This window comes from Cicer arietinum, chromosome 4, assembly GCF_000331145.2.
Source record: "Cicer arietinum cultivar CDC Frontier isolate Library 1 chromosome 4, Cicar.CDCFrontier_v2.0, whole genome shotgun sequence".
Classification (NCBI taxonomy): Eukaryota; Viridiplantae; Streptophyta; class Magnoliopsida; order Fabales; family Fabaceae; genus Cicer; species Cicer arietinum.
In genome coordinates, this window is record NC_021163.2 from 57,075,141 (window position 1) to 57,099,960 (window position 24,820).

Below are 24,820 nucleotides of genomic sequence, written 5' to 3' on the forward strand. Positions count from 1 at the left end.
TATATATATATATATATATATATATATATATATATATATATGTATGTAAGAAATAAATGAATAAATGAATACAATACCTGAAGAGTGCGAAGAAATATGTAGGGTTCGTAGGGTTACGGTTTCGTTTAAGAAGGAACAGCTAGAATGCGCAGAAATACGAACGGTTCGTAGGACATAGTAGGGTTCGCAATGAAAAGAGTACGTAATAATGTTCGTAGGGATAGTAACAAATATGAAGATGGTTTGCAATGGAGATGGTTAACAATATGGTTCATAGGGACAGTAGGGTTCCCAATGAGAAGGACACTGAAGCGTAGTGAAGTTTATGTAATGAAGAGGAAACTGAAGGGTTTAATGTTATATATAAAATCCTATTACAGCGTTCTTTAAAAAAAAAATAAGGAAGTCTTTTACAGCGCTTTTTAAAAAAGCGCTGTAATAGGATTTTAAAAAATAAAATAAGGATGTCTTTTACAACGTTTTTTTAAAGAGTGCTGTAAAAGACCACCTTATTTTATTTTTTTTAAAGCTTATTACAACGCTTTTTTAAAGAGCGCTGTAAAAAACCACCTTATTTTATTTTTTAAAGCCTATTACAACGCTTTTTTAAAGAGCGCTGTAAAAGACCACCTTATTTTATTTTTTAAAAGCCTATTACATCGCTTTTTTAAAGAGCGCTGTAAAAGACCACCTTATTTTATTTTTTTTTAAAGCCTATTACAGCGCTTTTTTAAAGAGCGCTGTAAAAGGTCTCCTTATTTTATTTTTTAAAAGCCTATTACAGCGCTTTTTTAAAGAGCGCTGTAAAAGACCTTCTTATTTTATTTTTTTTAAAGTCTATTACAGCGTTTTTTTAAAGAGCGTTGTAAAAGAACTCCTTATTTTATGTTTTTAAAGCCTATTACAACGCTTTTTTAAAGAGCGCTGTAAAAGACCTCCTTATTTTATTTTTTAAAAGCCTATTACAGCGCTTTTTTAGAAGCCTTTTAAAGCACTTGTTCAAAAGCGCCGTAAAAGACCTTCTTATTTTATTTTTTTAAAGTCTTTTACACCGCTTTTTCAAAAAGCGCTCTAATAGGTCCTTTTATTATGTGAAAGCGCAAGCCTTTTACATCGTTTTTTTTCCAGCGCTTGTCAAAAAAGCGTTGTTGTATTCTCCGTTATTTTAAAAATATCATAAAACAACGCTTATATTTAATAAGCGCTATAAAAGGCGCGCTATAAAATGTCATTTTTGGCGTAGTGTATACAATCATCATAGTATAACAAACAAGACTCGCATGCCAAACACTCTAATGCAATGCGTATATGCCAAATGCATGATTCCGGAATTCCAAACCAAAACCCTCCTCGAAGGGCGTAAATCATAATTGTACAGCCTCTCACAGACCAATACTAATTACCAATGTGTAATCTCTCACAGATCAACACGATTTACTAGCGTGTAGTCGCTCACAGACCAACACGATATACAAGAGTGCAGTCGCTCATAGAACAACACGATTTTCTAGAGTGCAATCGCTCACAGATCAGCACATTCTAGAGTGCAATCTCTCACAGATCAGCACGACACGACAATCCCCGCAAGAATAAGATGAACCAACAATTCACATGGCATCATCCCGTGGCCCATCACGGTCACCACTATCACCATGACCCCATCGCAGTCACCATGTACTATAAAATGATGAGCATACTCTGACTCTTTTCACCACAATCAATAAGTAAAAGCAACTATTAAAAGATTCCCCATTTTTAATACTTATTTAACACTAATGATTTTTCAGATACAATACAGAGCATACTCAAACATATTTATTCATACCAATTTCTATTTCCACAAACACACATAAAATTTTCTCTCAAAAATTCATAACATTAATTATGAACACATCAATTTCACCAACATGAGTCACCACAATTTTCAAACATTAATCACCTATATTCAATCTCCAAAATTTTCAACCATAAATCACTACAACGACATTAATATATCAGAGTTCTCCCCACCGCTCACTCGGTGTCAATGGTCTCGATTCTTTTTCGAGACTCAAGGAGCTAACTACATAAACATGAATATTTATAACAATTTGTTCACAATAAAACTAATCCAAATACAACAAAATTCCCAAAATTAAATCTTTCTTACCCACCAAACTTTTAAAACCAAATAATCTATATTATTTAGTTAAAACTAAATAAAACAAATATTATCCAAATATCACATACACACACTCGACTATTAAAGCACCAAAATTTTTTAGTTAATAAAATACTCTAAACTTTTTTCCTTTTTAAAACTCAGTTCAAGAGTAATTAAAAGAATAACATTTAAACTCTAACCATTTTTAATTTCAATCTATCTTTTTCTTCAAACTCTTTAACTTAGTTAAAATTTAAAACTTTTTCACAACTTTAACAACTCTAAATTTTTTTTGTAAAATTTCAACTTCAGTTCAAACTCATTTATTTGAAAATAACTCATTGCGTAACTCAAACACTTCAAATTTAGTCACCACACATAAATCACATCTCAAAAATTCATAATATTAATAATGAACACATAAATCACACCAAACTTGAATCACCACAAACCACACCTCAAATTTAAATTCCACTAAATTACACATAATCACATTAAATTCATTTTCCACAAATCTACACCTCAAATACACCAAATTTCTATTTCACAAAAGCACAAATAATATCCTAAATGCACACTAAGAGTGTGGAAGGAGCCCTTATCTTCGTTGTAGCTTTTACAACCATATTCTTTACCGCGATCAAATACGGCGAAAACTCTCGCTTGCGTCGTCACTTCAAAAGCTAGCTCACTAACATCGTAACGTGGCAAAGATCAACTTTTCCTTCTGTCACTTCTCGAATGGAAGCTTAGATCTAGTAGATAAATGAGAGTTTGCATTTTATGATTTTGTTTTTTTTTTTAAACCAAAGAAAGAAGAAGAAAAAGTTTCCTAAAAAGGTTTCTGCTATATTAAAATATAATATGTTACTTACTAATAATATATATATATATATATATATATTATAATTAAAACTAAACCAATAAATATCTAACAACTCTTACACACATCTCTTCTCTAATTACTTTTTTAAAAAAATATCTACTCTCGTCGCAAATCAATTGACATATAAATTAATTTTTTTTTTTTGCAACAAATGACATTTTTTAAAAAAAATCTGTCAGGTATTAAATTCTTCGTAACATAATAAATTATTCTCCGACAAATAGTGTTAAACGGGTCTCAAAATGTATAAATAAATATATAAGCATATATTAAACATATTACAAACTCTAACAAAATATATTTTTGATATTTAATTCTCAAAATAAAGTAAAATATTATTAAACGTTACAACAATTCAATACAAAAATATACTAAAATTGTATAAGTTAGAATTTGAAAATAAGGGTCTTACACTTTCCTATATCCACTCCATTGTATTTTCTCTCTTCTTCACGATGAAATGAACTAATCTTATTTTGCCTAAAGAAACATAAAATATTTTCGGCGGTTATTTAATTTTATTTTAGGTAATAATTCAATTATTTATCTTTTTTTTTCTTTCGATTTGATTGTTTATTTAATTTTAAATAACAATTTGATCATTTATATCTTAAAATGTCAACAATGTTATTCATTTTTTACACAAATTCATAAAATTAATCATCATCTTCAAACAAAACTAAAAAAATTAGCAATCGTCTTCAACAAAATCTATATTTTTATCAAACTTATAACTCAAATCTATAAATAATTTTGTATTTCCGTCTCTAATAACAACAATAACATCAAATTCATTAAATAAAAAATCACATTTTAAGATTTAAGTTAGAGATTTGATTTAGAGAATAATAGAAAGAAGATATTATCTTGATGAATTGGGAATCAAATCTTAAAGTGTGAGTTATGATGATGAATTTTTTGGATTTATGTGAAAAATGATAATATTATTGACATTTTAAAACATAAAAGATCAAATTGTTATTTAAAATTAAATAAAAGATTAAATCGAAAGAAAAAAAAAAGATAAATAACTGAATTGTTATTGAAATTAAGTTAATGGACTGTATGACGTATTTTACAAAAAGAAAAACTCCATTCGTTTCACAATAATTGACCTATTTGCAAAAAATAACTGCCCAAAATGAATGATCTTTTCAATTTTCAATGTACTTTTTTCTAATTGTACATTTTAATTAATATTACTCGCATTATTTTTAATGCAATATATTTTACTATACATTTTTAACATTGATAATACACCAATTTACTAATTTGTTAGCTCCACATATCTCCATAATTTATAATTCAAATGTCCCAAATAAGTTAGATATCATATAATCAATTAGATTGACATGATTTGTGAACTTAAATCGATTATCAATTACATTCTTATCGACTAGCACATCAGATATTGAAGTATGACAATGTTCTAAATGAAAATGTTTAGATAATTGACTTGAGATGTTCAATTTGCTTAGAATTAAGCTTCTTGTTTTACACAAATTGAGGCGTTAGATCCTCCTTTTGTTCTAATTGGCAGCATAGTGATTTAATGTCATGATGAAAAGGGTGGGGGAAATTGGAAGATTCATTGGTTTTTTATTTGAAGGCAATGGAGAGTAAATATCTCATTTGAAGTATGTAAATAATATTTTGATAACAGAAGAGAAGAAAAGAAATGGGAAAAATGTGAGGTTGATCGAGATAGTGTTGAAACACTTTAAAATTGTGTCTGGAATGAAGATAAATATTCAATGAAATTTCTTATAGAGATAAATGTAGTCTGGAGTGAAGATAAATATTCAATGAAATTTCTTATGGAGATAAATGTAGTCAAGTAATGGTTAGAAGTTGTGACAAAATCTCTTGATTGTAAGGTCGTAATAACATCTTTTAAAGATTTTGGTTTACCTATTAAAGATCTTGGTTTATCCACCTGACAATCAATTTTAAACTCAATTAGATGGAGTCTATCGAGGTGGGCAAATAAGGCGTGGACTTTGAATATCTTTATTTTTGTGTGGAGGTTGCTACAAAATAAATAAGAATAAAAAAGATAATTTAATTAGGTGGAGAATTTTAGACGAAGATAAACCTGAGTGCTCTCTGGTGGAATAAATAAAAATAAAAATTTTGCATCTTTTTATTTTTATGTCCTTATAGTTTGTTAGCAAAAGAAGGAATTGATTTGATTGCTAGTTCTTTGATCAAAATTAAATTATTTCAAGTGTTGGTATTGGCATTGGAGCTGAATTTTGAGGAGTTGTCTCATGTTATAATTTATATGTTGTATTATTAATTATGAGTTGTAAGTCTTCATTAAAACATTTGTACTTATGTTTCTCTAATCTAAGCATGTCTTGTGCTTGAATTTTGCTTCTTCAAACAAAAATTATTATTGAAGCTCGATCTACACATCAAGATCAAATAGTCTAATTTCATAAAACTTAAACAAGAACACATTGAAACATATTGTGACAAGATCAAACAAGTACCTACCAAATATAGATGCATTTAAGATTCATTATCTTTAATACATACATGTATGATATATTTCATATTAACATGAATCATTAATCTCTATGAAGTTGTCTTCCAATCACACTAACATTCATTATAGCAGGATCAGCTGAAGCAAATGGATTAGGTGGCATACTTAACTTATCTCCATCTCCTTCCAACATATGAACAACAACTTGCATAGAAGGACGATCTATCGGGTGCCATTGAATACACCAAAGTCCCGCAATCGCAAGCTTTTTCGCTATTTTCGCGTATTTCTCGACTTCAATGTGTTCTCTCAAATCATCCCCTTGCTCCAACAAATTATAAATCCATTCCGGAAAATACCCTAAACCACTTCTCTTCTCCACAACATCAACATTTTGTCTTCCCCCGACCATCTCAAGCAACAACATTCCAAAACTATAAACATCTGACTTATACGAAACATTCCCAAAGTTCCTAGAAAAAACTTCGGGCGCTATGTAACCAATAGTCCCCCTCGCGGCCGTCATGGAAACCGCACTTTGATCCTTCGAACAAAGCTTAGCCAGACCAAAATCAGATATCTTAGGAGTGAAGTTATTGTCAAGCAAAATATTATGCGGTTTTATATCAAAGTGAAGTATCCTCTGGTCACATCCTTGATGAAGATACTCAATCCCTTTCGCTATACCAAGCGCGATTTCTCGTAACTTATCCCAACTCAAAAAATGGTTTTTGAAATCTGTGGTGGAAATGAATTTCTGCAACGAACCATTTGGTAAATACTCGTACACCAAAGCACGTGTGTGCCCGTCTGCACAAAATCCAACTAAGTGAACAACATTAACATGATGAATTTGACTCATTGTTCCAACTTCATTGATGAATTCTGGTCCATTTCCTGTGGATGTTTTGAGAAGCTTGACAGCAACATATATGTCACTAGATAATTTACCTTTGTACACTGTTCCATATGCTCCTTGTCCAAGTTCGTTCTTGAAATTGTTTGTGATTCTCTTTATGTCTGAATAGGAATACCTTGTTGGTTTCAATGCTTTGTAATCCTCTAAGAATTTTTCTATTCTTGCTTCATTTTCTTTGTCTTTTTGAGTTGTGTATCGGATATGATATAATACGGTCACTAATAATAAAATTCCAAAACATGATACTATTGGTACTGCATGAAATAGGGGAAATAATTAATCTTTCAACCAACTAGATATGGATTAATTAATTAAGTTTTTTTTTTTGAAGTATTCGATTTAGATTTAGGATGCAACATCAAGAGTTTTGTCTATTAATAATAATAATAAAAAGAAGTTACGACTTGGGAGTACATGTTACCTAGGATGGCTTCCTTTTTCCTTGCACCTGTAAAAATGAATGAAAGGTTAAGTTGACCTTGTGGTCCTTATGGAAGATCATTAGTAATTGAATTGCTTTCTTAGCATATCTATGTCTAAGATGTTCTATACCGGTTATATGGTGTCAACAATTAATTCTAATTAAAATAAGTTAAATTTCATCCAAATTTTAATATACAAATAAGTAAAATTTGATTAAAAAAAATGTTTAAATCAATATTTAAACTCTGTTTCTTTTGAACAAATTTATTTTTAACTAAAGTTCATCAATACTTTTGTCAAATCACCTGGTTAAAGTGATTTACATTTGGATCTTTAAATAAATAGAGTGAAATAATAAATTTTAGTCTTCAATTGCTTTCTTTATATAGAAACTCCAAATTATAGATAAATTAGAATTTATTTTAAAGTCTAAAACAATTCTACTTAAGAAGACCATAACAAATAAATAATTATCAAAATTTATTTCTAAAATCATTCTACCTATTTAAATATGCACTTATTTAAAGTTTTTTGAGCAAAAAAGAAGAAGAATACAATTACAAAGAAGAAATTTATAAAAGAAAGTACCTTTTGATTTGGAAACAATGTTAGAACATTCATTTTCTGTTTCATTTTCATTGCCACAACTTGTATCCCAGCCTAAAACAAGTTGATCTTCATTGCTAAAAATAACACTTTCCGGAACAAAAGACATGTCATACAACTTTGTACAATATGACAAAGTAACATCCTTAATTTGAAGTGTAGAGTTCAAGGCATAAACATGGTATCCATGAGAAGAAAGACATTTAATGGATGAATAATGAGATTGTAAAGCAGTGTTCATGGATGAACAATTGAAAAAAGTGAAATTGGAGTTGGAATTGTCAATGAAATGAAAAGGAGTGGAAGATATATTTAAATGTGAAATGAGTCTTGGAATGCATTCATTTGGGTCAGTCACATGAATTTCTTGGGACTTGTAATCAATTTTTTTGACAACAAAATTTATTGAAATTGGCAATTCTAATATGGTTTGGTGATTCTCATTGCATGAAAGATCAAACCCAATCTTGCCACAATTTTGTGGTTGAATGTTTTGAAGTTTAAAAGGGTATTGAATTGTAGGAGCATCATTGTGATTACACCTTGTTTTCATGCATTGAATATTAGCTAAGGCAAGGTTAGTGTAGTAATTTACACTCAAAAGAAAGCAAAAGAATGGAAGAAATATTAGTCTAGAGTAATTGCCCCACATTCTGCTCTATAATTAAGTTTTGCCTATGCATTCAATATGTAGGTTGGGATCATCTTGTTCTTTGTTTTTTCTATTGCAATGATAATAATATTAATGACTTGTTTTTTGAATGTCAACCACCTCTGTTTTTGTTGAGGTTAAATGTCAACCATCTTAACAATCTTCTGGGTACACAACATACCTCATTGACAAAGAAAGCAAGACTTCAATATTCATCAGTAATAAAATAGCATAGAAAATTAATTAACTCAAGGTGGTCAGGGAATTGCAAATAAATTATTCAAGATTGAATATGCTCTCTCCGTCTACCAATGAATAATTGACCAATTAATATGTATATATTAAAATAGGAGGACCTCTACTATGATTAAAAATTAAAGGTGTTTTTGGTATATTTATTCTCTAAACCAATAAATTAATAATTAATTTTATGAGTCAAATAGCTATTTTTGGACTTTTGTATTTTGTGAAAGATCATTTTATAAAAAAAAATATTATTTCATTTTTATAAGTATTGTGCTAAAATTTTAGATTTTATTGTATACAATATTCAATATTCATTATTATGAGTAATAAAAAATTTAAAAATTAATTTTATTTTTCTGACACTTTTGGTAATAATATTTAATTATTATAATTATATAAATTATTTAGATATTAGTTTTAAAAAAAACCATTTAACTATTAATTAAAAGACCTAAAGCACCATGCATGCAAATTGACTCATATCACATATATTTCAAATAAGTTACCCTTATTAAGTATTAATGTATTCACCATTATCATAAATACAAATACAAATGCAAAGTGAAATACAGTGATTTGATAATGATGGAAATAACAATAAAATTTAAATATATTTTTAGTTTTTTATCTTTAAAATCTAATATTTATTTTGGTCATTTATACTTTTTGATTAATTTTTATTCTTTATCTTTTATACGTGATGAATTTTAGTCATTTTTACAGTCATAACAAAAATTATAACATCTAATCATTGAAATTTTTCTAACAATTGTTAATATGTGTTCAATATAATGTCTTTTCAGAAAAACATCCATTTAGTCCAATAATATATTTACACTTGTAAAAACTCTCATCCAATACTTTGAAATATATATAAACTCTTTGAAATTAAAGACATTTATTACAATTCAATGTATCTTCATCTCATTCTTGTTAACATTTCTCACTTATGTTTACGACTGATTCATGATTAGACTTCAATAGTTCACGACAATAATCATACAATTGTTTAAAAAGATTATGGTGAAAATGACTAACATAAATAAATAACGAAAATTAATTAAAAAATGACTAAAACAAATTATTTGATAAAAGATAAATAATGAAAAAAATGTATTTAAGCCTAATATTAATTAAATGATACAATTGAAAAAAATTTATTAATATTGCATCAAAAATTAAAAAGTCATTTATTTTGAAATGTTTTTTTTCTTATCAATGAGTCACTCATTGTACAATAGAAAGGTATAATTTTTTGTTTTGGGTTTTTATAAAATAAAAAAAGAATAAATAAGCTATTGAGTGTAATAATTCTCTCTATCATAAAATATATATCGTTCTAACTTTTAATATAGATTAAAAAAAGATTATAAATAAATAATTTTACAGCTTTACAAAAGTTTCTTATTAATTATTGGTTATTAATTATTAACATAAATATGTACTGAAGTATAATGATTTAAAAGTAATGTAAATAATATTAGTTTTGAGTAAAACAAAAAAGTAATGAATTGGACATTAGAAATGTAAAACGATATTAATTTTATGTAATTTGAGATGAAGAGAGTAATATCTTAAGAGTGATACACTTGTATTTATTTGGGGGCAAATTAAAATGATTTTTTAATTAAAGATAAATATTACTTAAAAAGACATTTTTTCTTTTATTAAAACACAAAGGTGTAGCTTCAATGCACGAGTTGGGACTCTGAAGAAGTTTTAAGGATGGGTCTAAGGTTTGATCTCAATTGCTAATAAGTTTCTACTCCTTTGATAAATTAACCATTAACATTTATTTAATTAGAAAATATTGCTTAATTTGAAACTGAGGAAGTACTTTATTCCTATCTATGTATTTTTTATTGTTCTATGGGAACTCGGATTCAAATCTTTCCTAAAAGAATCATTTATCACACTATATTTACCTCCTTTATTTACCCTATTCAAATTTCTTTTAGAAACCTTACTGAGAAATCCAATAAAATCATGGTGAATGGAAAATAAGTGTAGTGCAAAAAAAAAAAAAAAATTACCACAAGCTACTAACAATTCAAAAGGAAACATTATTTATAATAAAAATAAAAGAGACTATTTCTATTTTGTAAAAAATCCTCCCTAATAACAATAGACCTGAATGAAATTTCACCAAGTAAAATCTTATAAGGTAAAGTCTAAGTCAAATAATTTATATGAATTATAGTTACCGTATGTAAATATAAGATAATAAAAGAGATATAGTAGGATGCGATATCATTTTAGCGCGATCCTATTTTTTTTTCTTCTATCTATATATCAAGACGACTAATAAATTTCGTTACTTTTAATACTTGAATTATTAATCGTATATTGTTATGAAATTTTAAATATTATCCAAAAATAATTTTTCTTTTCCACTTTACAAAAAATTATGTTCTTGTCCACCTCTATTTTTTTCTTTATAGTTCAAACTCGGTAATCCTGCTCAATTCAACATTTAAATAAAGGTTCAGTTTCTATGAAATTTTAATGTTTTAGTTTTATTTTTTATGTAAAGTTTCTTCAACTTTTAGTTTTGTAAAATTTTTCGTTTTTGTTTTTGTTTTCTGATTTTAAGTCCACTCATGTGTTTATTTTAATGATTTTTTTTGCAAGTGTGATTAAAACATTATAATTTTTTTTATATAAATTTTTGTAAAAGAGATGTTAATAATGTCTTAAATATGATTGCAAAAAATCAATAAAAAATTCAAGGAATTCACATGAGTTGACTTATAAGTAGAGTCTAAAAATGAAGACAAATTTTTTTCTTAAATTCTAAATAGTTGTCCCTTTTTTAAAAATTTCTAAGTTTTTGTAAAAGAGATATTAATGTTAAATTTTTTTTCAAACTTAAGTTTATTAGCAAAATCAATCAACTACTTGATTGAAGTACGTAGTAATTAATGTATGTCTAAGACTAAAATAGTTGTACTAACATGGATAAAAAAAAAGGAAAATATGGCATAAGAGTGTTTATCAATGTTACAAATGAAAAATGGATGATTTGAGCATCGCAGGTTGAATTTAAAAATATTCAAGTTTTATGTTCTTTCATTTTATAAGTCGATTTTAGCAATAAAAAAGATTCAAATAAAAAAAAAATCTAATATAGTATTAGAATTTATATAAATGGTCGTAGAAAATCTTTGTCTTATTTTATAAGGTCGAGTTATAAGAGTGAAGTAAACTCTTTTCATATTTCATATTAGATAAGATACGACATGAAAATATGTTTACAAATGATGGAAAATATTTACATTACAAATTGATTTTATAAAGTTTGAGTTAGATCCAACTTAAATTTTAAGATTGTCAACTTTGTGGTGTCAACTTAGTACTATATATTAAATGCAAAATATCTCATGCGGTTCATTAACTTAATTTCAATAAATAATTTAGTCATTTATTCTTTTTTTTCTTCTTTTCAAATTGATCATTTACTTAATTTTAAATAATGATCTAATCATTTATGTCTTAAAATATCAATAATGATATCTTTTTTTACATAAACCTAGAAAATTTATCACTATTTCAAATAAAATATAGAAAATTAATTATCTACTTCAACAAAATCTAAATTTTCATTAAATTGATAACTCAAACTTTTAAATAATCTCATATTTTTATCTCTATCAACAATATCAAATCCATCAAATAAAGAACACTCATTTTAAGATTTAGGTTAAGGATTTGGTTTGGAGAAGGATAAAAAGAAGAAAAAAATGTTGTCTTGGTGATTTGGAGATATTATATTAAAAATTGAATTATTTATTTGTTTGAATTTGATGTTGTTGTTGGTAACGAAGATATGAATTTATTTGAAAATTTGAGTTATGAATTTGATGAATATATTAATTTTCTTGAAATTGATAATGAACTTTATGAATTTTATTTGAAGATGGTGATAAATTTTTTGAATTTATGAAAAAATGATAACATTGTTGATATTTTAAGACATAAATGATTTAATCGTTATTTAAAAATGAAATTAAAGATCAAATCAGTAAAAAAAGACACATAAAAATGATAACATTGATGAATTTTTTAAGTTTATATAAAAAGAATAATATTTTTAATATTTTAAGACACATAAAATTAAATTGTTATTTAAAAATAAAATAAAAGATCAAATCGATAAAAAAATAAAAGACTAAATTATTTCGTAAAATTAACTTAATCTTCTTACGGAAGCATTTTGCATATATTAAATAAATCAAAAATAAGAATCTAACTTCAATGGTAGTTGAGTAGCTGACGTTCAGTTAAATCTTTCACAAAAATAAAAAATCCAACCCTTTGAATTTCGAATAAAAGTTAGTAATCATACAAACAATATTTAATCAAAGTCAACACTATTTGTTATACATGATCAGTTTTATTTTATTTCTTTATAAAAAAAGAATCCCCAAACATGCCTGCTTACGTATGAATTTGATGTATAAGTTATAAAAACTTTGAAATTAAAAGCCTTAACACCAATCAAAAATCAAAGTTCACAAAGCATATTGTAATTGTAAATCATTGAGTGCAGCATATTCGAATAGTAATGGCATCAATTTTTGTCAATGATGTTAAACTATACAACACCCTTAGGACCATCTTCTCATGTCTCAATTTTGTGTCTATATCACATCTCCTCATATCACATGAACACAATAAAAATTGCAATTTAAGTGTCATACTCACCAAAATTAAAATTACTAGTTATCTTTTCACTTATAGGAGGTGTGAGAGAGGGACATAAAAGAGACTTTCAAACACAAAGATTTCAATCTTATTTACTTCCAATCAAAGTAACCCTTAGTTAGTTATCTACATTTAGCTAGGATTTAAGAAAAGGTGTGCGACTGCAATCTAGAATGCAACATCAAGGTTTTGACGTTTTCACGATTGTAATTGAGTCTGCATCAACTACATTTACTTCGAATCATAACAATATCAAGAACTGTGATGCAACTGAAACCACAATTTATAAATCTTGTTTGTAAGTACTTTAGCCGATTGCAAAATCTAACCTTTTCATAAACTAGTTAACTCTAGATTCAAGTTTCTCAATAAGTCAAAAAGTTGATGTTTGATATCTCTCTTTCTCCTCTCTCAACCATGTCTTGTAAAATACTTGTCAATCTAATTGTTATCATGATCCTCCTATACCCTCTTCCTTGTCTAACAAAACCAAATCACCAATGTCCTCCTTCATCTTGTGGCAACATACAAAACATCAGCTACCCTTTTCGACTAAAAGGCGATCGCGAAAATTGTGGAGATCCTAATTATGAACTATCATGTGTCAACAATCAAACACTACTAAATCTACACAATGGAAAATACATTGTAAACTCCATCAACTTCAATAATTCAACAATAAGGATCACAGATTTTGGTCTCAACCAAAAAAATTGCTCTTCCATTCCTCTCTACACTTTAACAAATAATAACTTCACCAATGGAAAACCTTATAGATTTTTATTAAGTGACAATAATAACTTAGAAACCATAGCATTTATGACATGTGAAGCCTCAATTATTTCACCTATTTACATGGACACTTCAGCTTGTATTAAACATTTCAACTCTTCCAATTCTTCTTTCTTTGGTATATACACTTATGCTGTACTTGGTGACTTGATGATTTCTGAATTGGAAGATTCATGCAGCATACTTGTAATGGTTATGACTTCAAATTTGAGCAAATTTGACAGCAAACTTTCATATGTGAATATCCATCAACAACTTGTTTATGGATTGGAGCTTTCTTGGAGTGAGATATTATGCAAAGAGTGTAAAGGCAGGGGATATTGTAAATTGAATAACAAAAATGAAGTCATTGGTTGTTCAAGTGGTAGACCTTGTAGTCATGACTATATACCATCTTTTAAATGTAAGTATAGTATCTCTTTCCTTCACTTTACTAGCAATTTTAGTTGGTAAAGAGCTAACTCATATTTCATTAGAGTGAGTTCAATTCTTGCATGTAACAACTTCAATAGTGAATAAGCTGTAAATACATCTGTCGGTATTATTTAAGTCTCGAGGTCTAACCTGATAAGTCCTAAACTTAACTCATAAACTTTATATATTCTGAAAAATAATCACATTTCAAAACCTTCCATTTATTGTGTGTTTATTTGTCAAGGGAAGAATTAGTTAAATGAGTGCTATGGTCTATTTTCTGTAGGCATACCCTCATTATCTCTTCAATTGTAGAAACATATTATAAATAAGCTTTTATAATATAAGCACTTGTATTGAACAACAATTTAATTAAGTGGCATCATATGAAATTGTTGGACCTGTGCAGGTGCTTTAAAAGAGGCAATTGATGCAGTCAAAGATGTGGCTAAAGGTGATGTTTCTATTCTTTGCCATTTTCACCAAAGATTAATGCATAAAATATCACAGAAATCAATGTTTTTTCTTCTTTCTATGATACATAATTTAGGTTGTTACAAGTTTGTAAATATGTTTTATTCCTTTTTGTAGAAAAAAACATTTTAATTTTTTTGGTCTACTTATATAAATTTCTGTTTTACAGGTTCTCACAGATTAGTCGCTATCATTGGTATGTTTCTTACTCCGTTTCAAAAAAATGTATTTTTTTCTAATTAAATTTTATTTTATCTCTATCACAATTAACAAAAAAATTAATAACTAAATTTCGTTCCAACTACCTACATACAAAGTAAAAATTTAAAAGAAAGTAAACGAGTCGTAAAAATTTAAAAGAAAGTAAACGAGTCTTAAGTCATGAAGTTTAAATTTGCGATTAATCAACAATTAAATACAACAGCAATAACTTTTGTAGAAATTTTTGGGTTAGAGAGATTTTTTTAACATATTTGTTTTTCTTTTTTCTAAACAGGAGTAATTCTTGTTATAAGAATTATAGGTGGGTTACTATTTGTCCCAATGTATATGATATATAAATGGAGAAGGAGACATTTATCTGCATATGATTCAGTTGAAGAGTTTCTGAAAACTCACAACAATCTTATGCCAATAAGATACTCTTACTCGGACATAAAAAAGATCACAAAAGGATTCAAGGATAAACTTGGTGAAGGTGGCTATGGTTCTGTATACAAAGGACAACTTCGAAATGGTCACCTAGTAGCAATCAAGATGCTAGGTGGAAAGTCTAGAGCTAATGGACAAGAATTTATCAACGAAGTTGCTACTATTGGAACAATCCACCATGTCAATGTTGTTCATCTTATTGGCTTTTGTGTTGAGAAATCAAAAAGAGCACTTGTCTATGAATTCATGCCTAATGGTTCACTTGACAAACACATTTTCTCAAGAGAAAAAATGGTACCTTTGAGTTGTGAAAAAATGTTTGATATAGCTCTTGGTGTAGCACATGGTATTGAATATCTACATAGAGGGTGTGACATGAGGATTTTGCATTTTGACATAAAGCCACATAATATTCTTCTTGATGTGAATTTCACTCCGAAGGTTTCAGATTTTGGACTAGCAAAGTTATATCCGATTGACAATAGCATTGTGTCGCTCACGGCGGCAAGAGGAACTATGGGATACATGGCCCCGGAGTTGTTTTATAAAAACATTGGAGGAGTATCGTACAAAGCAGATGTTTATAGTTTTGGTATGTTGCTAATGGAAATGGCAAGTAGGAGGAGGAATATGAATGAGGGTGAAGATCATAAGAGTCAAGTTTATTTTCCTTCTTGGGTTTATGACCAATTTAGTGAAGGGAGAGAAATAGAAATGGGGAATGGTACAGAGGAGGAGGAAAAACTATTGAAGAAAATGATAATAGTTGCATTGTGGTGTATACAAATGAAACCAAGTGATCGTCCTTCAATGAACAAAGTGGTTGAGTTACTTGAAGGAGATGTTGAGTCACTTCAAATGCCTCCTAAGCCATTTCAAACTCCAAAAGGAATGCCTATACAAGGCATTGGACAATTCAGAAATCTACCTTGGTTGCTACCTGGAGAATCTACAAATTCACTTACCATTGTTATAAATAGACGTTAAGTTATTACAACTTGTTTGGAATTGCGGTGGTTTGATACAAAACAAGATGTGTAAGTAGGTCAACTCATAGTTTCGATTGAAATAGGATCAACACAAGGAAAAAGGAAATACACTTGGTAAATGCCATTGTTCTTTGTTAGATTTATTATTTAGTAATTAGATGTATGTATATATTATTATGAAATAATTTTTTCATGTAAGAGAAAGAATTGTAATCTTTCACGACCTTTTCAAATTAGGATTCCTAAATAGTACTAAGAGATTAAACTTGTTCCCCTTATAAGAAAATATTAGTCGAGAGAATCTACATTTAAACATGGATTTCAATGTAGAAATGAAACATGCACTAGTAGAGGAGAATAGTTTCTAAATAATTCCTTCATTAAATTAAGTAGAATGGTGTCAAAGTTAAATTTTGTCAAATTAGAAAACCTTATTGTGTGTGTGTATAAGGTTAAGGACCAAAAGTAGAAATAAAAAAACTAACATAGGAGTTAACCCATCTAACTTATAAGAGTCAACTTACCTAACTAAAAAGGATCAACAAATATTCTAAAGGAAAACACAAAAGAGTTAGAAGCATATATTAAGGAGAAATAAACAATATGTTAATAGCCTTCTCAAAGTGGAATGGATGTCTATCATTCCAAAGTTTGGCTTCCAAGTTTGAGAAAGAACCAAAGTGAAGAACTTTTGTGAAGATGTCCACTAATTGTTCTTGATATAAAATAGAGAGAAGATGGATGATACTGGACGGTTTGACAATCCATTTATATGTGTTTAGTATGTTTGTGGAATACAAGATTAAAGGCTATGTTGAGTGGATTTGTTGACACAAGATAGAAGGACAAGTGCTGGATAAAGGTGATGAAGGTTGTATAGAAGGTAGAACAACCTTTGTGCTTTACAAGTCGCTTGAGTGAATGCTCTGTACTCGACCGCTGACGAGGATTTGGAAAAACTGTGCTTCTTTTTTGTTTTCCAAGAAATCAAAGAAGTGCATAAGAACAAACAAAAGTCAATAGTTGATCTCCAAATGTTAGAACATGGACCCCATCTACGTCTAAGTACCCTTTTAAAAAGATGTATGAAGAAGTTTTGAAGTATAGTGACTTGCCATGTTATTTACCCATCAATTTTTTGTGAGAGTTGAGATTAGTAACTGGAGAACTCGAGTTGAGGTTTAGTTTGATGGTAGGGTCCAAAGTGTCGAACTGGACTTAGCCCCATGCAATTCTGTGTCCTATAATTAGTCCAAGGCATATTTCCTTTGTCTAAATGTTTGATGCTAAAATTAGAGTGAGAGAGTTTTTTCACATGATTAATTTATGTGAGATCATTTTTCTAACAAGTAATAAATCATCTACATAGACTAGAATGACGATTAAGGCAAAAATGTGAGATTTTTTAAATAACGCATAATTAGATTTTGATTGAGTATATCCAAGATCAAGTAAAGTTGTTGATAACTTAAGATTACATTGCCTACTAGTTTGTTTAAGGCCATAAATTCACCTTTTAAGCTTGCATACAAGATTTTTGTTAGAGACGTGTAGATTAGGAGGAATATGCATATAGACTTTCTCAACAAAGTCTCCATGCAAAAAGGTTGAATCTATGTCAAGTTGGTGCAGAAACCAAACTATTGGAGTTAATTATGGATAAAATAAGCCTAATAAACACTCTTTTGACAATTGGACTAAATGTTTTCAAATAATTCAAACCAACGGTTTTTTGAACTCCTTTGAAATAAGTTGTGCCGTGTATACCTTTCTTTGGAGCCATGGGGATTGTATTTGAGTTTGAATATCCATTCACTACTAATGGTTCTCATTTTGTGAGGTAAAGTGCTAAGTTCTCAATTGTTGTTTTTATATTAAATCAACCAATTCAATTTGAATACCTTACTGCAAATTAGGAATAAGCATATCTTATTTAAAGGAGGTAGGTTTAACAATAGAGTAAAGTTTCAAGGCAAATAATTTATGACTAGCTGACAAACAATTATATGAAATGAAATTGCAAATAGGGTTAGGAGTTGCAAATAATTTATGTAATATGTTCTTCGTAGAGGAATCTATTTCCTCCTGCATTCTGGTGTGTTTAAGCCAATTAAATGTCCTAATAATTTTACTACTCTAGTCCTATTCTTTTTGCAGAAGATATATTGATTTTTCATAAGGTGAATGTAAGAAATATTGAACCTCTTGTGAGTATGATTGATCTTTACATATAGGCTTTTGAGTAGCATTTAATTTTGAACAAGTGTATATTTTATGCTGGCAATATTTCTCCTGTTAAATTTGCTTATTTGTCTAATCTTCCGATATATAATACCAACTCTTGTTAGATATTTATTATTTTCATTTTAATATTTGATTCAATCACATAGACATTAGAACTTAGAAGTTTTTGGTGTAACATTTCCTTTTTCATTGCTTGAATTATTATAGTCTACTATTCATTTGGGTAAGAAAAAGTAAGCAAGGTTTTTTAGTACAACAAATGAAATAGAAGCAAGGAAAGTTACCAATAGTATTTCTATTGGTGATAAACTTTGTTGATCATTATGATATAATAACAAATCAAATTTTTCATTGATAGAAGATGTTGTTCTTAGTTTTGATCAAAACATGATTCAACAAAACTCTTTACATTGTATCTTTTGGCATTAGTGGTTTGGAAGTAAGGTGCTTATTATTATGCTTACTATTGGAATTAGCTACATGGTTTGCTTTACCTTTTTATGAATTAATATTACATTATTAACATATGTTCTTATGTAAAAAAAAAAAAACAAAAATTTATTTGTGAAAGCAAATGAACAACAAGAAACCATCAAGATGAATTCATCAATAGAGGTTTTGTTGTATTTTCCTCAATAAAACTGACAGAGCCAACCTCAGATTCTAATTCAATTTCATTTGAGTCGACTTCATTGTCTTCTTGAATCATTTCATTTGGATATAGAGAAGGCTTTGGAGGCATTTCAATATTCTCAATATCTCCTTCAAGCATCTCTATTACTTTGTTCATTGCAGGACGATCACATGGTTTTAATTGAATACACCATAACGCAGTTATGAACATTTTCTTCACATTACTCTTTTCCTCATTAGTAATTTCATCCATTTGTATTTCCCTTTCTTCAATCAATTGATTATAAATCCAAAAGGGAAAGAAAAGTTGGCTTGAACGATCCGCGAGTGGATTTAAATTTCTTCTCTTACTTGCCATTTCCATCAAAAGCATTCCAAAACTATACACATCAGCCTTGTAAGATACTCCACCAATGTTTTTGTAGAACAATTCAGGAGCCATGTAACCAATTGTTCCTCTTGCTGCAGTTAAAGTGACAATACTATTGTCATTTGGATAAAGCTTTGCAAGACCAAAGTCAGAAACCTTGGGGATAAAGTTCTCATCAAGAAGGATATTGTGAGGTTTGATATCAAAATGCAAAATTTGCATGTCACAACCTTGATGCAAATAAGTAATACCACGAGCCACTCCAAGAGATATCTCATACATTTGCTTGTATGTTAAAAAGATAGCATCCTGGCTAGAGGAAATATATTTATCAAGAGAGCCGTTGGGCATGAATTCATAAACAAGAGCACGTTTTGATCCATCAACACAAAATCCAATAAGTCGCACCACATTAGTGTGATGTATTCTTCCTATGGTTGCAACTTCATTAATGAAATCTTGTCCATTACCCTTTGATTTACCCAACATTTTTATGGCTACAAATGGCCCACTACTTAGTTTTCCTTTATAAACAGAACCAAAACCTCCTTCACCCAACTTATCTTTGAAACTTCTAGTCATATTCTTTATTTGTCTGTATGAATATCTAATTGGCATCAAGGTACTCCCTCGAAGAAAAATTTCAATATTTTCATATATTGATATATGTCTTCTTCGACATGTGTATATCAGTAGTCCACAACAAAAAATAGAGCCCAGTGTAAATCTCACTATAAATAATGGCAAAAAATATCTACCACTGATTCTTCCTAATTCGATGCCAATTTTAGAATCAGGAACTTGATAAGATAATATATCGGTTGAGTTGTATAATTGAGAACGTTTTGTAGTGCCAATTGTTTGTAATAGTCCTGTGCAATTTATATCAAAATTAATAATGTAATAAAAAGAATTGAAAAAGAAACACTCTTCCAATAAACTAAAGAGATCGATTTTTTGTGATTTACACACGTGTCCACCTTACACGATCCTTGGCGTATACCGCTGCTCATCAACAAAAATATTTATTATAGCACTCAATTTGTCTACCAAAAAAAATCATTATCACTCAATGAAATTTCTAATAAACATATTTATTACAAAATACAGATAAAATAGGATTTTTGTCAAAAATAAAAATAAAAAATAAAAAAAGAATAGGATTACCACCATTTTTACAAAGATATTGTTTTTTATGGAATGAATCACAATAAATATCATTTACGAATAAAATTTCATGGCACAAATCACATCAAATGGTTTTATTGATATGAAAAAATAATTGATTTTACAATTTCTGTGAAAAAAATAAATAAAAGTCCGAGAAAAAGTTGTTTATTATTTATTAACAACAAATAGCATATATACCAATTCCTTTGTAAGGGGATATTAATTCCTTTTTAATTTATGCAGATACAAAAAAAAATGTAAATTAGATTTTCTTGGGTACACAAATTACGTTATTATTATTGATATTTGAGTTTGTATGTCTAGTAGTCTCCAAGGGATATATAGATAAATATTTCAAATTTCTAAAACAAACTATAGGTATTTCTCGGTTTTCTATTAGAAGTATATTTGAATTATTTTATATTGTGTATTCGATACTCATACCTATATATAATATATAATTAATGTGTCTATATTTTGTGTTGCATCTTTCATATAGTAGACAAGAAATAAGTGAATATTTGACCATAAATTTGATACAAAATATATGAAAGAACATCACTTTAGTGACGAATGGTTAAGAATAAGTTTTTGTTTGCATGATAATGTTGTTTAACATGTAAATTACTTCTCTAATACGGCATAAGAATGTTAGTGATATTACTATATATACATATATATGCAATTTACGGTCAGTACTTTTATGTTACCTTAAAAAAGAGGGAATTTTCTTTAGGAAGAGGAGGAAGTTAGTAAACGATAGTAAGTAATGACACCTCATCTCATATGATTATGGTGTCTGACTTCTTTACACAATGACTACGTCTTTGTAGATGAATCACTTTTAAAGAGGCATGCCATGAGATTTACGAAATAAATAATTACATCATATTTAAAATGATTCATATATTAAATCTTAATTCAAATGTGATCATGATTGTGTGCTTAATTATATTACATTAAGATAATTTTTTATACTTAATGCACTAAGTATAGCTGAAAATATGGTTAAAATATTTTATTAATATTTTGTGTTATTTAGTTTTGTTAGTAGTTAAAATTACTTATGGTTAAGTGGAAGTTGTTAGATTAGCTATATTAATAGCACTATATAAAAGTGCATCATACTCTAATTGTAAAAACAATTCTTCAAAATAATTCTTTCAAGTTTTATTTCTCTCTTTAATTATTTCTCTCTTTCTTGGATTCAATCATGATTCTTAACAAGTTTTTTAAACTCATTATGTTTGGGACGATGTTTTTAGGTAACAAGAAATTCTTGATTTTATATAATAATAGTGAGTGTTATTGAGACACAAGAAGATTTTCAAGTTAGTCTAAAGTAGGCCGAAGACTTCGACGAGAGTTATGCACCTCGACCGCTAACATTTTCTACATTAATAGCACTATATAAAAGTACATCATACTATAATTGTAAAAATAATTCTTCAAAATAATTCTTTCATGTTTTATTTCTCTCTTTAATTATTTCTCTCTTTCTTGGATTCAATCATGATTCTTAACAAGTTTTTTAAACTCATTATGTTTGGGACGATGTTTTTAGGTAACAAGAAATTCTTGATTCTATATAATAGTGAGTGTCATTAAGACACCAAAAGATTTTCAAGTTAGTCCAAAGTAGGCCGAAGACTTCGACGAGAGTTATGTACCTCGACCGCTAACACTTTCTACATAAATTTTGTTGTTTAGCTGAAGTAATTATGACTTGTATTTTTTTTTTTTATAATTTTCTTTTATTAGTTTCATTGTATTTTTCTTAATTAAAATTATGTATGGTTAAGTGGAAGTTGTTATATATGTTAGTTACATTAATAACATTATATAAAAGTGTATCATACTCTAATTATATAATTCTTTTAAGTTTTATTTTTCTCTTTTTTGGGTTGAACCATGATTCTTAATAAGTTTTTTAAACTCATTATGTTTGGGACGATAGTTTTAGGTAACAGGAAAAAAAAAATTGAAAAACTGATAAGCATGTCTAGATTCCTTGTCAGTTTGTTCAATGTTATAGTAGTCTTAGAGTTTCAAATCACGATTTGAGTAATATTTTAGTTTTACAAGAAGGAACTACGAATTCAATTTCAAACAAAATAACCATCAATTTCTAATTTTTTGCGTATAAAAAGATTTAAACGCGTTATCTTACTTATTTATATTGATTAATTAATTTAGCATTTTAATTAAGAACTAGTTTTAATTTCAACGAATGATGTTATTAAAAGTATATAGTTTAATTAGAAAGAAGAAAAAACCAGAACCAATTAAATATATATATATTTTAAAGGAAAAACTATAACTCATTAGTTTAATAAAAGTTTTCCACAAATCAATTAATTAAAAAATAATATTTATTTCTTCAAAAGGTTGCTTTTTAAAAGTCTTCTACATAAAAAGTTTAAGAAAGTTATAATATAATAGATTATATTTATAATTTTTTTATATAAATCATACATGAGATAAATATTTATTAATGATTAATTATTAATATCATGAACTATCTCTATCCAAAAAAATTTATTTTGAATGAATCACTATATTTTTAAATTTAAAGATATTATGACAAGAGAAAGCTAAATATATAATCAAATATTTAATGATCATTTTAATCTAAATATTTTATTAATATATTTTTTCCATTAATAATTTTTTTTTAAAATTAATATTTGTTTGTATTTAGTCAAACTTTTAAATTTACTGCACCAATGTAGATTCGTGCAAATGTACACTATTTTATTAGTTTTATAATAATTTAATTTAAAACAAAAAATCTCAATAGTAATTTTTCTGTTTTTTTGACACAATCAATAGTAAATATTCTTCCTCTCATTTATTGCTTTTTCAAACAAGTTGAAAAATTATTATTATTATTATTATTATTATTATTATTATTATTATTATTATTATTATTATTATTATTATTATTATTATTATTATTATTATTATTATTTTCATTGTTTATTTTCCGTCACAGAAGAATCCTTCACTTCCTTCAAAATCTTTCATTTTTTCTCTTATTTTAGTCTTCAAAAGTGACAGACGGTGTCGTCACAATTGTCTTTAAAAATAAAATAATTTTAAAAGAACTCTTTAAATGTGCATTTCATCTATAAACTTAAACTCTATTGCATATTTGATGTCTCCACATCGTTAAAAGTAGAAGTGTATAAAATTCGACCATGTCTATTAACTCGTCTTGATTCATAAGATTTGAGTCGCGTATTACTCAATAAAAAAATGGACAAAAAAATAAGACAAGATAGAGACATGATAGAAAGAGAGATTAAGATTATCCTTCAAGTTATTTATTTTCATCCCAAATTATTTTATATACAAAAGATTATTTTATATTATATTATTATTAGTATTATTAAATCACTTCACCCTTTGAGTCAAGTGTCGAATAAAAAAGGAGTTGTCTTTAAAATATTATTTGACAATCAACTTTCTTACTAGAGAGGATATCCGAATATTTTGTTGTGCGGTTAACAATATGTTTAGACACCACTTAAATGCATCTAACAAATATACTTGTGAAAGCAATAACTACACATGTGATTTGACGGTGTTTGTATAATTCCTTTAACTTTGTTTAATAATGCTTTTTAAGTTTTTAAGCTTCATTCAATTTTTTCTTATGAAATGTGTCACACCATGTTAAATAAACTATGAGTTACTTCTTGTTTAGTTTTTATTTTTTTTAATAAATATTTGTATTATTATTAGGTGACTTGTCTTATATGACCATTCAAGCATTGTCTTTGTATGATCGTGTTCTTATTAGATTCATATCTCATCAAATTCAATTGAATTAAGTGTTCAATTTTGAGTCTAAAAATTAGCACTCTGCCCCTTAATTTTCCTCCGTTGGCAACTCTAGCTGAATCCATCACCAGCACTATCAAACATTGGTATCTCTGTAAGCAATTTTAGCCACATGCATATTTTTTTAATTTCAAACAATATGTTGAGAATTTAATTAAAAGACTCCC

At 27.8% G+C, this 24,820-nt stretch overlaps 3 protein-coding genes across 3 annotated transcripts in view; 1 reads left to right on the forward strand and 2 right to left on the reverse strand.

Annotated features, from left to right (window-relative positions):
• Positions 1-5,521: 5,521 nt before the first annotated feature.
• Positions 5,522-8,225, reverse strand: LOC101493206 (rust resistance kinase Lr10-like). The gene is made up of 3 exons (XM_004498383.4): positions 7,451-8,225; positions 6,861-6,887; positions 5,522-6,693 (listed from the first exon to the last, which is right to left on the reverse strand). Exons 1-3 carry the CDS (start codon positions 8,118-8,120, stop codon positions 5,603-5,605), a joined length of 1,788 nt encoding a protein of 595 aa, XP_004498440.2. The 5' UTR covers positions 8,121-8,225; the 3' UTR covers positions 5,522-5,602.
• Positions 8,226-12,888: 4,663 nt separating this feature from the next.
• Positions 12,889-17,626, forward strand: LOC101507916 (rust resistance kinase Lr10-like). The gene is made up of 4 exons (XM_004498352.4): positions 12,889-14,265; positions 14,686-14,730; positions 14,920-14,946; positions 15,247-17,626. Exons 1-4 carry the CDS (start codon positions 13,455-13,457, stop codon positions 16,386-16,388), a joined length of 2,025 nt encoding a protein of 674 aa, XP_004498409.1. The 5' UTR covers positions 12,889-13,454; the 3' UTR covers positions 16,389-17,626.
• Positions 17,627-18,963: 1,337 nt separating this feature from the next.
• The window catches only part of LOC101493523 (rust resistance kinase Lr10-like), an 18,645-nt gene continuing 12,788 nt past the window's right edge, over positions 18,964-24,820 (reverse strand). The window contains exon 4 of the mRNA XM_027333253.2: positions 18,964-20,509. Within this exon, the coding sequence (XP_027189054.1) occupies positions 19,227-20,509 (1,283 nt within the window). The 3' untranslated portion in view covers positions 18,964-19,226. The remainder of the gene's footprint in view (positions 20,510-24,820) is intronic.

What these genes read in the sequence shown, in the direction of transcription:
- LOC101493206 (XM_004498383.4), bottom strand. Translation starts at nt 8,120, where the DNA reads ATGTGGGGCAATTACTCTAGACTAATATTTCTTCCATTCTTTTGCTTT. An exon ending in CATTGTTTCCAAATCAAAAG is followed by an intron (nt 6,888 to 7,450) that starts GTACTTTCTTTT and finishes TCATTTTTACAG; the next exon opens with GTGCAAGGAAAAAGGAAGCC. An exon ending in GAAAAAGGAAGCCATCCTAG is followed by an intron (nt 6,694 to 6,860) that starts GTAACATGTACT and finishes TATTTCATGCAG; the next exon opens with TACCAATAGTATCATGTTTT.
- LOC101507916 (XM_004498352.4), top strand. Translation starts at nt 13,455, where the DNA reads ATGTTTGATATCTCTCTTTCTCCTCTCTCAACCATGTCTTGTAAAATA. An exon ending in CTATATACCATCTTTTAAAT is followed by an intron (nt 14,266 to 14,685) that starts GTAAGTATAGTA and finishes GGACCTGTGCAG; the next exon opens with GTGCTTTAAAAGAGGCAATT. An exon ending in AGTCAAAGATGTGGCTAAAG is followed by an intron (nt 14,731 to 14,919) that starts GTGATGTTTCTA and finishes TCTGTTTTACAG; the next exon opens with GTTCTCACAGATTAGTCGCT.